The sequence below is a fragment of the Vipera berus genome, assembly GCF_964194415.1.
Source record: "Vipera berus genome assembly, chromosome: 10".
Lineage (NCBI taxonomy): Eukaryota > Metazoa > Chordata > Lepidosauria > Squamata > Viperidae > Vipera > Vipera berus.
In genome coordinates this window covers 5,712,131-5,727,823 of record NC_138213.1, presented here as the reverse complement: position 1 = coordinate 5,727,823, position 15,693 = coordinate 5,712,131, and the positions used below count along the sequence as shown (strand labels likewise).

General features: G+C 41.0%; 1 protein-coding gene across 4 annotated transcripts in view; it reads left to right on the top strand.

Annotated features, from left to right (window-relative positions):
* TENT4B (terminal nucleotidyltransferase 4B) overlaps positions 1–15,693 on the top strand; it is a 33,639-nt gene that overhangs the window by 1,845 nt on the left and 16,101 nt on the right. For all 4 annotated transcript variants that reach the window (XM_081336152.1, XM_081336153.1, XM_081336150.1 and 1 more), the window contains exon 2: positions 14,326–14,449. In XM_081336152.1, coding sequence (XP_081192278.1) covers positions 14,326–14,449 — 124 coding nt within the window. The remainder of the gene's footprint in view (positions 1–14,325; positions 14,450–15,693) is intronic.

Genomic DNA, 15,693 nt, shown 5'->3' with positions numbered 1-15,693 from the left:
CTCTTCGGAGTCAGGGCTGGGGGGCAGGTGTGGGGGGTCTTTGGAGGCAGGAGGGCATGGGGGGAAAGGGAGCGGGGGGGGGGGGTTCCTATTGAATCAGGACTTGGGGAAGAGAATCTGTTGGAAGCCTTTGTAACCGCCCTCCCCAAAGGAAGCATTTGCAAACTCAGATCTATGGGGAGGATGATTGCATTTTAGTCTGCAGTGGGGAGGAGACAGGGTGGCAAGGTTATTTGCACCTTGTCCCACAGAAGTGGGTGCAAAAAGGGGGCTTTTGCAACCTGGCAGGCCGATGATGGGGATTGTCCGGGATCTGCAGGTGTTCAGGGCCAGGGGCTGTGGCGGGGGAGGGGGGAGGGAAGGGTGCTCTTGAGTCTGGGGGTGACCCCTTGGCCTTCGGTGGAGGTTTTTCCTGGCTGGCTTTGTGGTTTCAAGAGTGGGAAAGGTTGAGTCTCACGGATGGACTGAAGAAGTTGCCACAATGGGGCCTTGGATGCTCATCCCTTACGGTAACCCAGATTGGACATTTCCTGGCCCGTGGGTTGAGATGCCCCTTTTTGCATGCGTGGGGGGTCTAGTTCAAAGCAGCCACGGTTTGGATGCTTTGGGGAAGTGATAAGAGAGGCCTGTCAATTCAGCAAAAGTTTGACCAGAATTGGTTATTATGGATCAAGAGGGATTTGTGCCGAATTCGTGGTATAGAGTTATTGGTTTCGGGGGGGGGGGGTTATTGGGAAAAGGTATTCTCTCCCCACCACGCCAGGGCTGCAGTGTGGATTGAGTTGAATAGGGTGGCACTATGGCGAAGCACTTGATGAGGGTGCCTGGCTACCCTGGTCCAGAAGCGTATGGTCTGGGAAGAAAGGTGTGCTTTACCTGTCAGGATGGAATGCCACACCACCTTCCCCACCCCCCTTAATGTTGCTTGTGCAAAGATGTGCTTTGACCTTTCCACAGTTTGCATTCCTGTGATAGTATTATGTAGGTATTTCCCGGGTCACACTATGAGTAGTTGCTTTTTGGCTCTCTGCAAACAGAAGAAAGGAGGAGGGGTCATTAAGAAGCTTAAGTAGGCTCAGGCTTTTCGTGGGAGGGGGGGGAGAACCAGTGTGTATATGTGTATTTGGAAATTAGACAGGAACAGATCTACTTATTCTACAGAAGGGCACAGTCAGGTCCTAGTCTTCTGATCTTACGACTCTAAGCACCTCCCAGTGCGGTCCAAACATGTGTTTCAGTGCATGGAAGTGTGTGTGTGTGTGTGTGTGTGAGCAAAGAGGAATATTGCACACCAGATTATACCTGACAAAGACACATGGCCTGTGCATTTAGTGGAGTGGGATTCTTGTGCCGAAATGACCTTCTTGAGTTGGCCGTTGCAAAGGTGAATTACAATATTTCGTCTTTCTCAACAAAAATCTTTTGTCACTGTTAGTGTTACATTATGCAGGATCCCAGGGCAGAGATGTCTCTCTGAATACAAATGTACCTTTGCAGGGTGTGGAAAGGAGTTTTCTGAACAGCTGATGCACAACATTTCTGTGGCAGGTTGCACTTAATTTAACAAAGGTTAAGGAGGTCTTAAGAATGTTTTAGAAGTAGATCATTTTTTTCCTTGTTGTATTCTCATTCCTTCCGCAAATTATGTGAGGGTGTGTTTTTTTTAATTTTGGTCAGAAAGAAACTGCTGCTTGTGCACTGTCGATTGGTATCATTTTAATAGCATCAAAATGGTATTTTATATTGTTGTAGGGAGCGGTTTCATAATGCTATGTCAAATTTGTCAAAGTTCTATTCTTTGGAGATTATTGGAGAGTTTCAAGGCAGCTTATACTTTTTATTTCTATAATTTATGTATTTGGCTTTCAGTTTCTAAAAACTGCAATGTTCATCCTGCAATTTTTTCTTAATTTACAAACAACACATTTACCTATCCAGTGCCCACCCAGTAAACTATTTCACTGCATTGTGGATCAAGCTATGATCCAGATAATGGAACTTCATTGACCTTAGATTTTTCACTGGTCTGTATAAACCATTCAAGGGAAAGGATATAATTGCACATATAGCAGAAAACCATAATGTTCCTGGGGTGTTTAATTACTAGATGTTGTTTAAATGGGTTTCAAAATACCACTTTCTTTTAGTATGTTCCACTTTTTTTGTAATCGCATAATATATCAAACATTAGTTTGATATATTTAACTGATGATGTACTTGTTTATTTAAGACAGTAGAGTAACCCAGTCATAATGCCTTCACATGTGCGAGAACTATGGTTTATTCATTTAACATCAGTTAAACCTTTAGCTTAGCATGATGGCCGTGTTTGTGTGTAGCCAGTAAGGTGAAAGCAGAAATTTGTAGCTGCAACTTCAGAGGATGAAATGAGGGATCATAGGGGTTTAATCATACTAGGCTACATCTGAATACGATGCTGATCAGGAAAGTAACAGAACAGCTAAGATAGTTTTATTTGTCAGTTATACACTTGTGAATATAGCTGTAACTTAAAGATGGCAGATCATGCCATGTCATAATTCTACTAAATAACCATTTTTGGCTGAAAGTGGGTCCACTCACATAATTTCCTTTTCTGGCAAGCCTGGTGTTGACATTTGTGTTACATAATGATCAGTTAAATTATGAGCTGAAAGCTTGCTGGAGAGTTTTAATTGAAACAAATCAATAGAGATTGGAAATAAAGTAAACTTTTTGAAATAATGGGATAGCTTTCACTATATTGTAATAAAATTGTGGAACATGTCTTTTAAATGATTTGGAGCATAACAGAGCAATAAATGTACGTTAGATTTACCTGCTGAATTAAGTAATTAATGAGGTGGTTTCGTGTGCTAGTTTCCTTTTATTAGTACTAGTGTATAATGGAATGTCCAACCTTGGCAACTTTGAGACATGGACTTCAACTCTCAGAATTTGCCAGCCCCCTTTACACTTCTCATCTGATACTTCTTGTATGGATCAACTGACAGTAGGTCTCCCAGACTTTTAGCATAGATTTTATGTTGTTACCTGTGATCTTGTTTTAACAGAGGTGTCAACAGCAGGCTTTGGCAACATGTACTGTGTATCATATATCAAAATGATTTCCTGCTTAATCACCAGTAGCTGATAAAAGTTCTTGTCTCATCTTGAAACTGCAGTTTGTCTAAACGCAAGAAAGTGTGTTTTTCCCATAGCCAAGAGACTTGGTTTATATAACACATTAATGCAGGGGTCTTCAAACATGGCCCTTTTAGGACTTGTGGACTTCAACTCCCAGAATTCCTTAGCCGGGCATGCTGGCTGAGGAATTCTGGAATTTGAAGTTCACAAGTCCTAAAAGGGCCAAGTTTGAAGACCCCTGCATTAAGGTATGGTTCGCTTTAGTTAATTGAATAGACCTTAAGTATCTAGCTTTGCACAACACGTCCTACATCAGGCCACATTATGGCTTAGTTTGATGTGTGATAAGAAGCCATTAAAATATATCTTCTTCATGCAGCTCAAGCAATAAGAGTTACAGGGTTCTGCACTATCATGTTTAATAAGAAAGATCTTTAAAACCCATATCAGTTTGTACCCACTGTAAAGCATTTTCATGCAGAAGGTAGTATGGACAAATAAGCCAATTGTAGACATAGTGATAACACTTTTTTTTCTCCACCCAGAACTACAAAGGCTTTTCAGCAGTGCTGTTCTTGGTTCTTCCATTTGATTTTCTTGCATAATTGTGTAATCTCAGTTTTATGTTCCAAGGTGTTAGAGATTAAATGTGCAAGGGGAGAGCAGTGTTAATTGATTTAACACATGCGCAAACTTGTAAAAATTCTAAATGGAGGCCATGGTTAACAGCACTTGTATTTTATATAGCTCAGTGAAGAAATTAATAAAGATATTAATTGTGCAGTAAATCCAGTTGTGTGTGTGTGTGTGTGTGTGTGTGTTGCAAACAGTGGAGCATTTCTTGCCTTTGAACTTGTGCTTTAGTTGTTGACACCAAAGCAGCAGGAGAACTGAAACATCTTGAAAATGGAAATTTATTTATTTATTTATTTGATTTGTATACCGCCCTTCTCCCTAAGGACTCAGGGCGGTGAACAGTGACATAAATATCAAATGCACAAATACAGATATTGAAAACATTAATGACAGAAATGACAGTTGAAATAAACATGATGTGGATCTCTGGAAGCCAGAGGGAGCAAAGTGTGAAATTGGAGGGGTTTGAGCTCATCTTTGTTAAAAGCAAGAAGTCTAGTTTCAGAGATATATCATTGTGTTAAACAACACTCTTGTGCCACCCTGGTCACAGTTTTCTTCCAAAAGAAGATGATACTTGGCAAAAAGTTTTAGTTAGCTTGCCTGGATCACGAGAATAAAAGGCTTCATGATTGCATTGGACTGAACAGAATGATATTTTATTTTCTGTAGCTCAGTTTTTATTGGCTTGGCCTTGGGTTAGTATCCCATTCTGGAGAACAATGTGTGCCTACCACCACTATAGATCGTGAACTTTACTGGGGTCCCATTTGTAGGCTAGATTGCCGCTGGTGTGAAGGCTTCACGCATTCTACAAACCTGGCCTTTGCCACTTAGACAAGCCATGCCTTAATACAGGTAGTTCTTGACATCTGTTATGTGAGTATTGCCCCATTTTACAACCTTTCCTGCTGTAGTTGTTAAATGAGTCACTTCAGGTGTGAAGTTAGTAGCTCGGTTGTTAAGTGAATCTGGATTCCTCCATTGACTTTGCTTGTCAGAAGGTCACAAAAGGGAAATCAAATGCCCCCCCCCAAGGACACTGCAACTGTCATAAATACATGTCAGTTGCCAAGCTTCTGAATTTTGATCACCTGACCAATAGGGATGCTGCAACGGTTGTGTGAAAAAAACGATCATAAGTCGCTTTTTCCAGTGCTGTGGTAACTTCCAAATGGTCACTAAACAAAGTATTGGAAGTCAAGGACTCCCTATATGCAAAGTCAATCACAGAAGGCCTAGTTCTGTGGTGAAGTAATAGTAGTTTTACACCTTCAATCTAACGTTCTTTATTTATTGTGTGGTGGTTCCTCAGATAAAATGGTGTCACAATCCGGCGCCCAACATTGTAAACTTTGCTATATTTTTTTTAAGTAGGAAGCATGCTAAAAAGAAAAACGGCCACTCCCACATGGATATCTCAACAGATGGTGGGAATTATTCTTTCACATCGTGTTTCAGGAGAATTCTGCAATGCCGAGGAAATGAAATTATGTACTATTAATGTTCCATTAGTGTGTTTCAGAGGAAAGTTAATTTATGATTGATTTAACACCACGCCAGTCTCCATTTAACACTGTTGTTTCGCTGGTAAGGGAATACCTGTCACAACCTTGGCCCTTGTGGGCATACAGGGAAGTTCAGAGTTAAGAATTGAATCTTTGTTCTGGGTAGTAATGGGTGAGCTTGTTTTAAAATTTGCCTCGCTGAATCCTTTTCATGACATTTCCACTGCACAACCGTATCTCACCTGTACCTTCTTAGATTCTTCTGTTCTTGATATAAATTTGGAAGGGATATTTCACTTTGTTCCCATGTCCAGTTATTTATTCACTGAATAATCCTGTATTTAGTTCTTTATCTACGTACTGAATGTTCTGTCTTTAGCATAATTGAGCAGTTTCGGGAATCTTTTAGGTGTTATTTTTTTCTCTCCTTAAGTTTCCGGTTTGTTACTGGGTTTTTTTTAAAATTGATGAACATAATTTGGTGCAGAAAAATTTGACTTGGCAACATGTATTTCCCTACAATGAAAGGAGCTAGGGTTGAATTGATACTCAAAACATTTAAGTGTATGAATCTCTTGTTAGTATTGGCCCAAAGACAGTAATGGAATTGCTGAATAACAATTGTTATATTTTGGGCTCTGTAGACAGAGTGATAACAGGTAAGCTACAGAATTTAACCTCTCTTACCTGGATTCTTTCATAGTCCCAGTTCTGAACAGAGCCGGCAATAAAATCAAATGCTTCCTTAATATTCGTCAGACATCTCTGCTAGCTAAGCAAGAAATGGCAAGAAAAGATTTCTTGGATTAGTTGATTTAATGTAGAGCCGATAAAGAATCCATTTATGTAAGAACTTGAGTGAGTGCTGTAACTCTCCTTCAACAAGAACTGTTTGTATTATTGTAATATTTCTCCCACCCATGATATAAAGGGTTGGAAATCAATCTCTTCAGGCAGAAATGTCTGTTTCTCCTTGTTTTGGTAACAGACTGATCTGGTATTAGATTTTTGCTCGTCTGTCTGAAAACTGGTTCTCACATTTTTCTTCCATTTTGTTTCTTGGTTCTACCTGTATATTAAAATAAATGTGGACTCTTATCATGGACATGTACTCATCCCATTTCAGATCAAGGCCAACAGGGATATGGTTATACAGTATGGTTATATGTTGTGTATAGCATGTTTAGGTGTGTGTCATGTATGTGTTCACTTTGAGAGCAGGCAACTAAATTTCATTTTTGATGTGTGCTGTTGTGCCCACAGTAAAAAAAAATGACAATAAAGGTTAGGTTACCTTACCTTATCTCATCTTATCATCATCTTATCTTATCATCCTATCTTAGCTTATCATATCTTATCTTATCATCGTCTTATCATCATCTTATCTGCAGTAGATTTTCTTGGGTGCTGCTTCGAACAGTGTGATATATAGAAAATGAGGATATCTGGGAGAGGTAGGGCTTGACTTAGCAACCATAATTGAGCCCAAAATATCTGTTGCTAAGCGAGACATTTGTTAAGTGATTTTTGCTCCATTTTACAACCTTTCTTGCCAGCGTTATTAAGCGAATCACTGCATTTGATAAGCTAGTCCCACGGTTGTTAAGCGAATCTGGCTTCCCCATTGACTTTGTTTGCCAGAAGGGGATCACCTGATCCTGGGACACTGCAAATCATCGTAAATATGAACCGGTTGCCAAGCGTCTGGATTTTGATCACGTGACCACGGGGATGGTGCAACGGTCATAAGTATGAAAAACGGTGCTAAGTCACTTTTTCCAGTGCTGTTGCAACTTTCAACGGTCACGAAACAAATCGTAAGTATAGGGCTACCTGTAATTTGTTAATATTCCTGTATGAAATGATACAAATAAAATTTGTGGGAAGATAGGTAGGTGATGGATAATTGTCGTGTTGTATTAAATCCTCAAAAACATGCCTGCTTTCTATTCCCCAGAATTTAAAATTAGGGTGCTAAGGTTAAGTGCCCACATTTTTTTTTAATGTAGTTTTGGAAATCTTCTGTCCTACCCCAAAAGAAGAGAGTAGAGGTTAGATTTATTAAATCCCTGGGCGGTTTGCAGTAAATTGGCAAGGATATCTCACCCCAACTGCTTAAAAATAGCAGCAGCAAAATGAGAGAGACGTAAATCTTCCACCTCTCCTTTCCTAAATCACAACACTGAGATGAAGAAATAAATCTGGTAGTCAGGTGTAAATTCTCCTTTTTACCTTTTTTTAAAAGAAAGAACCCTGGGCTGGCCATACTTTAATCCTAAGATTAAGTTTTTTACATTAGGCTCTGTTTGATGGATCTGAATAGTAATAATAATAATATAATAATAATAATAATAATAATAATAATAATAATAATAATAATAATAATAATAATAATAATAATAATACCGTAATAATAGTTGGAAGGGACCTTGGAGGTCATCTAATCCAACCCCCTGCTCAGGCAGGAAACCCTATACCATTTCAGACAAATGGCTGTCCAGTCTCTTCTTAAAAACTTCCAGTGTTGGAGGATTCACAGCTTCTGGAGGCAGGCTGTTCCACTGGTTAGTTGTTCTCACTGTCAGGAAATTTCTCCTTAGTTCTAGGTTGCTTCTCTCCTTGGTTAGTTTCCATCCGTTGATTACTTGACCCTGGGACACTGTGACCATCATAACTATGTGCCGGTTGCCAAGCGTCTGAATTTTGCTCACCTGACCATGAGGATGCTGCAATGGTCATAAATAAATGTGTAAATCAGTCGTGGTCACTTTTTTCCTGTGCCTTTGTAACTTTGAACGGTCACTCAACGAACTGTTACTTATAAGTCAAAGAATACTTGTCTTTCTTGCTGATCTATCTTTCTGGATGCTGGTCCTGCTATTTTATCTATGACGGTTGCCTTTTCTTTCAGAGATAGTTCCATTTGTGGGGAATGCCAGAAAGATTGCTTGTTTTTCAGGCACCGTAAAACATTTTCCTCACCTCAGTCTGCGAATCTTAACTCTAGCTTTGAGATAGTGAAATAAGGCCAGGGCCATAAAACCAAGAAAGCAGAAACTTGTTCCCCCAGGTTTGTTTGCTATCCTAGGATGATCCCCATTTTCTTGATCTCAGGTCCTTTTGTAAAATCCTTCTTAATCCTCGCAACGTCACTCTGTGAGTAAAGCACACATTGTTCCTGTTGCGTAGATGGCAAGCTGATGTTAACACATCTACAAGAAAGACAGGATTGGGCCTCAGCCCTCCCAAACCGAAGTTCACACCCCTCTCCATTGCATTGACTCCTGATGGCTACTCAGCCTTTGGCCGTGGTGTGTAAGATTACATAACTCTACAGGTGTGTTTTCTTATGCTTCTGTTATGAATATTATGGTAATTATTTTGGGAACTTGGCAGCTTTTAATGACCCTGAAAATAATTCCCTGCTGTTCTTCTTCATGCCTCTAAACTTTTATAAGGCAGGGCTTTTCAACCTTTTCACCCACGGTACCACTTTTAGGATATGGCAACATCCGAGTACCACCTAGCAAGGGTCCAAAACTTGATGACCCCCCCCCCCAAAAAGGGGAAAAAAAGGAAAAAAGTGATGAAGTACAGGTAGTCCTCGACTTACAACAGATCACTTAGTGACTGTTCGAAGTTACAATGGCACTGAAAAAAGTGCCCCCCCCAAACCACAGCCAAGCAAGACATCTGCCTGCCCGCCCAGCGGCGCTCTTCCTCCTGTCTGAGGTTTTCACTGAGCATTTCTGTTGAGGATTGGCAGTGGGGTGGGGTGGGTGTTTGGTTTTTATCCCCCCCCTTCTGCTGGGTGGTTGCAGCAGGTTTGGGTCACTTCACATGACCCTGGGACACTGTGACTGTCATAAATATGAATCGGTTGCCAAGCATCTGAATGTAAGTCACAAGACCCTGGAGATGCTGCAACATTCCAGCTGATCGGGGCTTCTTCTGGGCTCAGCAGAAACGCCGGGATCAGTGCTGAGCTCCAGCTGGAGCCTGGCGCTGATCCTGGCGCTTCCGCTGAGCCCTGACAGCCCTGCAGCTCCAGCCGTCTCTCGCTCAGGCTTGTGCGGTGCTGCCACCAGTTGAGCTCATTCCCCTCCCCTGCTACCGCTTTTCTAGGATGGCCATGTACCACCTGCCAGGTGCCAATGTACCACCGGTGGTACCCGTACCACTGGTTGAAAAGCCCTGTTATAAGGAATTAAGACACGGTTGTGGCAATATTCCTGTGTTTAAAAGAAAGGGAAATAGCATATCAGGATACCCGCTCGTCCATGCACAACTTTGGACAGCAACTTGCGAGTGAATTCCGTGGTCATTCATTTGCCTTGATGTTTCCAGCATCTCTAGGTCATTTTTAGCTTTCCTGATATATTTTTTCAGATTAATCGTTTGTCTTATTTTTCTCTCTTTTCAAACAACTTTGCTTCATAAGAATGTGAAACTGCCAACTTGACTTAGCAAGCAATTCTTTTAGCTGTGTTGTTTTCTAATCTTTGCTGCCTGCCCCAGGGATGGAAAACGATATTCCTAAATTACTTTGACAGGTCCTTGAAGGAAAAATAGCTATCAGTCTGAAAGTCTAAAGGTAATATAAAGGGGCTTAACTATCAAAGTTATAACCAGATCAATTCCAAATACTCTCAAATGGTTGCTTGAACCATTGGGTTAAATAGTCTTGGCCTTTGGTAATGCAACAAAATAATGAAGTTAAAGAGCCATTAGGGTAACATAATAGAGTTGATTTCATAATTTTTAATAACCTTTTATATGTTTGTGATGGAATTTGGAGATTCTATTGGTCTTAACATACATTGATATATTACAGTTAATTTTTAAATACTGAAGTGGATATGTATATTTTTGTACCTAAAATTGAGCTTTATTAGTTTCAGAAACTCTTAGAAATTCAACATTCTTTTATGCCGTCATTTAGGTAGCAAATCTTGCTGCACAAAGGTGATTGAACTCATCAACACCACTATGACATTTTTAGCATCCATATAACCAATAGCCTGGTGTTTTTTTTCTCCCAGCTTTGCAAAGGTAGCACTAGTAATAATTGTTAATATGTGGTACATTATTCTATTGCTACTGTTGCATACAGCCTTAGTGATGATACAATTATTTGGGTAGGACTGTGTTGTTCTACAGTGATCAGTTATCGCCAGGAAGATTCTTGCAGCTAGATTGACTGATTAAAATTAGGACCATTACTTCAGCACAGAAATATGGGGGATACGTTTCTGTTTGTGCTTTAAGGTTGTTGTTTTTTTTTAACGTAAATATTTGTCTTGAAGTGAGTTGAGTGCAAGAATTTTCTGTTAACCATTGGTTTCAGTTGAAGGAGCCCATCCTTTTTTCCCTAGTCGGATAAAGAATATGGCAAAAAATTATCGTAACAGCTAAAAACTAAGTTTGGTACTTGGAATTAATAGATTAGGCACAGTTGTAGCTTAATTTCATGTTTTGACATGGTTGCATATTTTTAATAGCGTGTTTGTAAATTTTTAAAAAATAATGAAGGAGAACACGAGGTTCAGACAGCTCTATGATCCCCTTCCCCTTTTAGCAAAGTTAGTTGTGTTTGGAGACTTGCAGAGAGCGTGCTACATGACATCCCGTTGATCATATTTCCTAATTTTATTTTTAAACACACTTGCCCCAGTATGATCTGGGTTAGAATAAGCATCACCCTGTTCAACATTGGGTAGAAGAATGTACTAGAAAATGACCTCCTTTGCTAAAAAAATAATAATAATAATGTTAATGAAGTTTGGTGGCTTTTGGATACGTTCCCAGTAAACATAAGAATCGACCATGAGCAGTGAGCAGTTTTGACGATACTGGAAATAATTCCCATCTGTTTTTCCTTAAGTCTCTTTTAAGGTTTTTTTTAAGGAATTAAGATGTGGTTGTGGCACTTCCAATATTTCCCTGTTTAAAAAAAAAAAGAAAGGCAGGCAGGGTTTTGTAAACTGCCCAGAGACGGCTATGTCTGAGTTGTGCAGCTATATACATTTGTTTAATAAATCAATAAACAACCCCTCCAATTACGGTGAAGCACTCTGTGGGTTGTGTGCCTGACCCTATAACAGGATAACTTGAGTTGGAAGGGACCTCGGGGGGGGGGAGGGGGGGTGTCTTACCAGAAATGTCTTATTGGATTTTGAGGGCTGACCATTTAAGTCCCTTCCTTGAACACTCTTCTTTATGCGTTCTCCGAGCTTATGGGTTGGTTTTTGAACGTTTCGTTACCAGGCTAGGTAACACCTTCAGCCAAGTTTCGAGGGGATGTCAGTGTTGGTGTTCCTAAGGGCTTCAGGTGTGGTTGTGCCAAGTGAGGGTCTTGTGATGGGTCAGGTGTGAGTCATCTGTGAGAGGCTCGACTCACACCTGACCCATCACAAGACCCTCAGTTGACACAAGCATACCTGAAGCCCTTACAAACAGAGGAACACTGACATCCCCTAAACTTTGCTGAAGATGTTATCTAGCCTGGTATTGAAATGTTCAGAAACCAACCTGCAAGCTCGGAGAACGAATCTCCGCCCTCATCCTAGCCCCAAGCTACGATATTCACCAGTATTGCACTATCATTTAATTCTGGAAGTTGAAGTCCACACATCTTAAAGTTGTTGGCATGGAGAGAGACACAGGTTTAAGGAATAGAATTAGAATAGTGTAGAGTAGAGTAGAGTAGAATAGAACAGAATCTGGAATAGAATAGGAGCTAGAATAGAATAGAATACAGAACAAGGAATAGAGAATAGAATAGAGAACAAGGAATAGAGTAGAGTAGAATAGAATAGAATAGAATAGAATAGAATAGAATAGAATAGAATAGAATAGAATAGAATAGAATAGAATAGAATAGAGAATAATGAATAGGGTAGAATAAGAATTAGAATAGAATACAATAGAATAGAATACAATAGAATACAATAGAATACAATAGAATAGCTGGAAGGGACCTTGGAGGTCTTCTAGTCCAGCCCCCTGCTCAAGCAGGAGAAGCTGCACCATCTCAGACAGGTGATTGTCCAGTCTCTTCTAAAAAATTTCCAGTGATGGAGCGCCCACGATTTCTGGGGGCAAGCATGTTCCACTGTTTGATTTTCCTCACTGTCAGGAAGTTTCTCCTTAATTCCAGGTTGCTTCTTAGGCCCACTCTCACACGAGAGAAGCAGAGAGAAAAGTTCCTCTCTTTCCCCCCACCAACAAGAGGGCCACAAACAAAGCCTTGTAATCGTATAACTGTTGATTTGTATCGCAAAAAAAAAATCATAATGGAGGACAGGCTGGCCTCTTGTACAGTATGTTGACTGCATTTATCAGAGCGGTTAATATTAACTATTAGTGTCAACATGGTATGCTGTTGATATCTGGGTCTTTCTAGGGAGAGGGCGGTGTTTTGCTGACATTCAGGATGTCATCCTTAGGTGAAAGTGTGGGCTGCCTGTTTGTGGCTTCAGGATGTTGGGTCTTCCCATCTGCAGCCTAAAATTGTGGTTCGGGCCACATTTAACTTCCCTGTGTAATCTGCTAAACCGTCGTAATAAACACGAAAGTGAGGGGTCTTTGGTGTTCTCTGAGCTGCGTTGTTTTCTTGCAGACGTTTCTGGGCAACGTCAGCAGTGCTACGTCGTCATCATCGAGCACTGATGACGTTACCTAGTTGGGTAATGAAATGTCTGCAAGGAAAAAAAGCTTCTCAACCGCGAGCTACACATCTTCTCCGTTATCAGCAGCAAGAAAGTCTTTTGCGCGTTGCACATATCTGAAGTATAATCCATGTCCTCCCTCCTAGGTTTTTCACCATCAGTTGTTTGCGTCTAAATCTGCCAGCCTTCGAGGTAAATCAGGTCAGGAAACAGGCCCGGCAAGAAATACTAGAACTCCTGTTTTATTGACCATCCTTGACTAAGAACCATTAGTTGAGCAACCAATCAAAGTTAAACAAAGTGATCAGTCCTCACACGTAACATTCATCCTGGCATCCCCAGGGTCACGTGATGAAAATCAAAATTGGCAATCAGTGTGTTTTGTTTTGTTTTGTGTTTTTTTTTGCTTGTACATCCCGGGATCACACGTTCACCATTTACGACCTTTGCAGCTGGCTTCTGACAGCAAAGTCAATAGGGTGGGGGGGGGGGCAGAGCCAGATTTGTGTAATGACCGCAGGATTCACTTAACAACCGAAGTGATTCCTTAACTGTGGCAAATAGGACATAACTCCCTTAACAACTGCCTTGATTAGCAATGGAAGTTTGGTCTTGCTTGTGATAGTAAGTTGGGGACTATCTATAATAACATGTATGAAGGACAGATGCGCCTGGAGTGATATTAACTTAAACTTAGTATTTGTCAGAGGCAAATATTAAATTTTAGGACGTGTTTTATTGTTTAGGGCTACTTGGTTTAATTTATTTTAATTTTTGTATATTATGTGTTGTATATAGTGTTTTAATTGCCCTGTACACCGCCCCGAGTCCTTCGGGAGAGGGGCGGTATATAAATCCAAATAATAAATAAATAAATAAATAACAGTTTCTGAAAGCCTGACATCGTTTCCCCCTTCCTCTTCCTCTTAGACCAAAGAGCATCAAGATGGGGCAGTCTTGAGTTTCTTTCTCACCCTTTCCCTTTCTACTTGGGCAACTTACTTTCTTCGAGGCCATCTCTGCAATACCTCCAGGCTGTCTTCCAGCTTCTCACCTCAGTTCTTATCTTCCGATTCTGTGCCACAGAACAGATGGCCAAAGAGAACTTGTGGGCGGTAGAAGTATTAAATGCTCTCTCTTCCAGCCTGTTGGTTCTCTCGTAGCTAATGTATCACCAGGCTAAGGCTGGCTTGGGATTTCCTTCTGGGCCCTGAGAGGCATTTTTATAGGATGGGACTTAAAAAGTCCTCCATTTCCCCTCGAGCTTGATTAAAATGGTTTCTGAGTAAGCCTACATCAAGCCCCAGACGAAACACTCTTAAGTCCCCCTCTCCCCTTTCCGCGTGAGTATGTAATTTTGCTAATCCAGCCCTCTTCTTTTTCAGCCTTCACGAAGAAATCAATGACTTCTACAAGTACATGTCTCCTCGACCCGAAGAGGAAAGAATGCGGATGGAGGTGGTGAACAGGATAGAAAACGTAATAAAGGAACTCTGGCCCAATGCGGATGTAAGTTTAGCAAACTCTCTTAAGTTGCCGAAGATGCCGGCGTTTCTTGTCCAATAGCTGTGTAGACTTTAGGTGACGTTCAACGGTATTCAAGACAGAAACTCCACCATTTTGCAGTTTAAAAAAAAAATCCGGAAATCTGGTGCTAAAATGAGGCAGTCTTTATTCTACATTTGCATAGCTTCAGTCGGGTCTGAAATGGTGATTCAGCCGTATTGCGTGTTCATCTCGGTCACCCTGGCCAAAGGGATGAGTTGGAATTTGAGAGGAGCAAATACTATCGATAAAAAGGTTTCCTTGTCCAATTAATCTGCAAGATGGATGCCCTAAACTAGGGGTGCCCAACCTTGACCATTTTAAGACTTGTCAACGTCAACTCCCAGAATTCCTCAGCCAGCCACGTCGAACGATACGATCAGCAAAAGGTCTTGGGATGAGTTTGCACCTTGTGTTAAAGCAGGGGTCTCAAACTTAGCCATTTGAAGACTTGTGGACTTCCCAACTCCCAGAATCCCCTACCCAGCCATGCTGGCTGGGGAATTCTGGGAGTTGAAGTCCACAAATCTTAAAAGTGGCCAAGGTCGGACACCCCCTGCCCTAAACGGTTGCCTGTTCTAGATCAGCCAGTCTCTTTTGACTTTCAGATTCCATTTCCCTCTTGTAGGTAGCAACATTCCTGACTGGTCCTTCCCCTCAACAGTTCAGTCTGTGGGAAGGAGACCAAGAAGAAGTTAAAGGGAACTGGAAGTCTCCCAACATAACCTTAAAGCAAACACGTCGCTGACATTTTTGGCTCCGGTGAGCTTTGGAGTCAGATCAGTGACCGAAATAATTTGCAAAAGGGCAACGTGTAAACCATGTAAGCAAAGTTCAGAGATCACAAAGGTCTCCTTTGCGTTCAGTTGGAACCTGCAAGAAGCAAAAACCAAAAAAAAAAAAAACCCACGATCATCTGTTTACATCTGGTAGCAAGCTGTCCATGGGCAGGTTCATCGTCGTTCATCTGAAAAATTAGAATCCTTTTTAAAAAGGGGGGGGAGGGGATCCTGTTAAGAACGTGTGTGAGCTTAGCATTTTGAAGGAAACGATAAAAGAAGCATTGGCATTCAGCATGCTTTCCTTAAACTATTTATAGAAGCCAGCAATTGTGTCATTTCTGTGTTACTCCAGGGAATGTGCTTAGACACAAACATTCCTAGTGAGTGAGAGCCCTCTTGGCATCAACCAGGCTTCACCATTAGGGC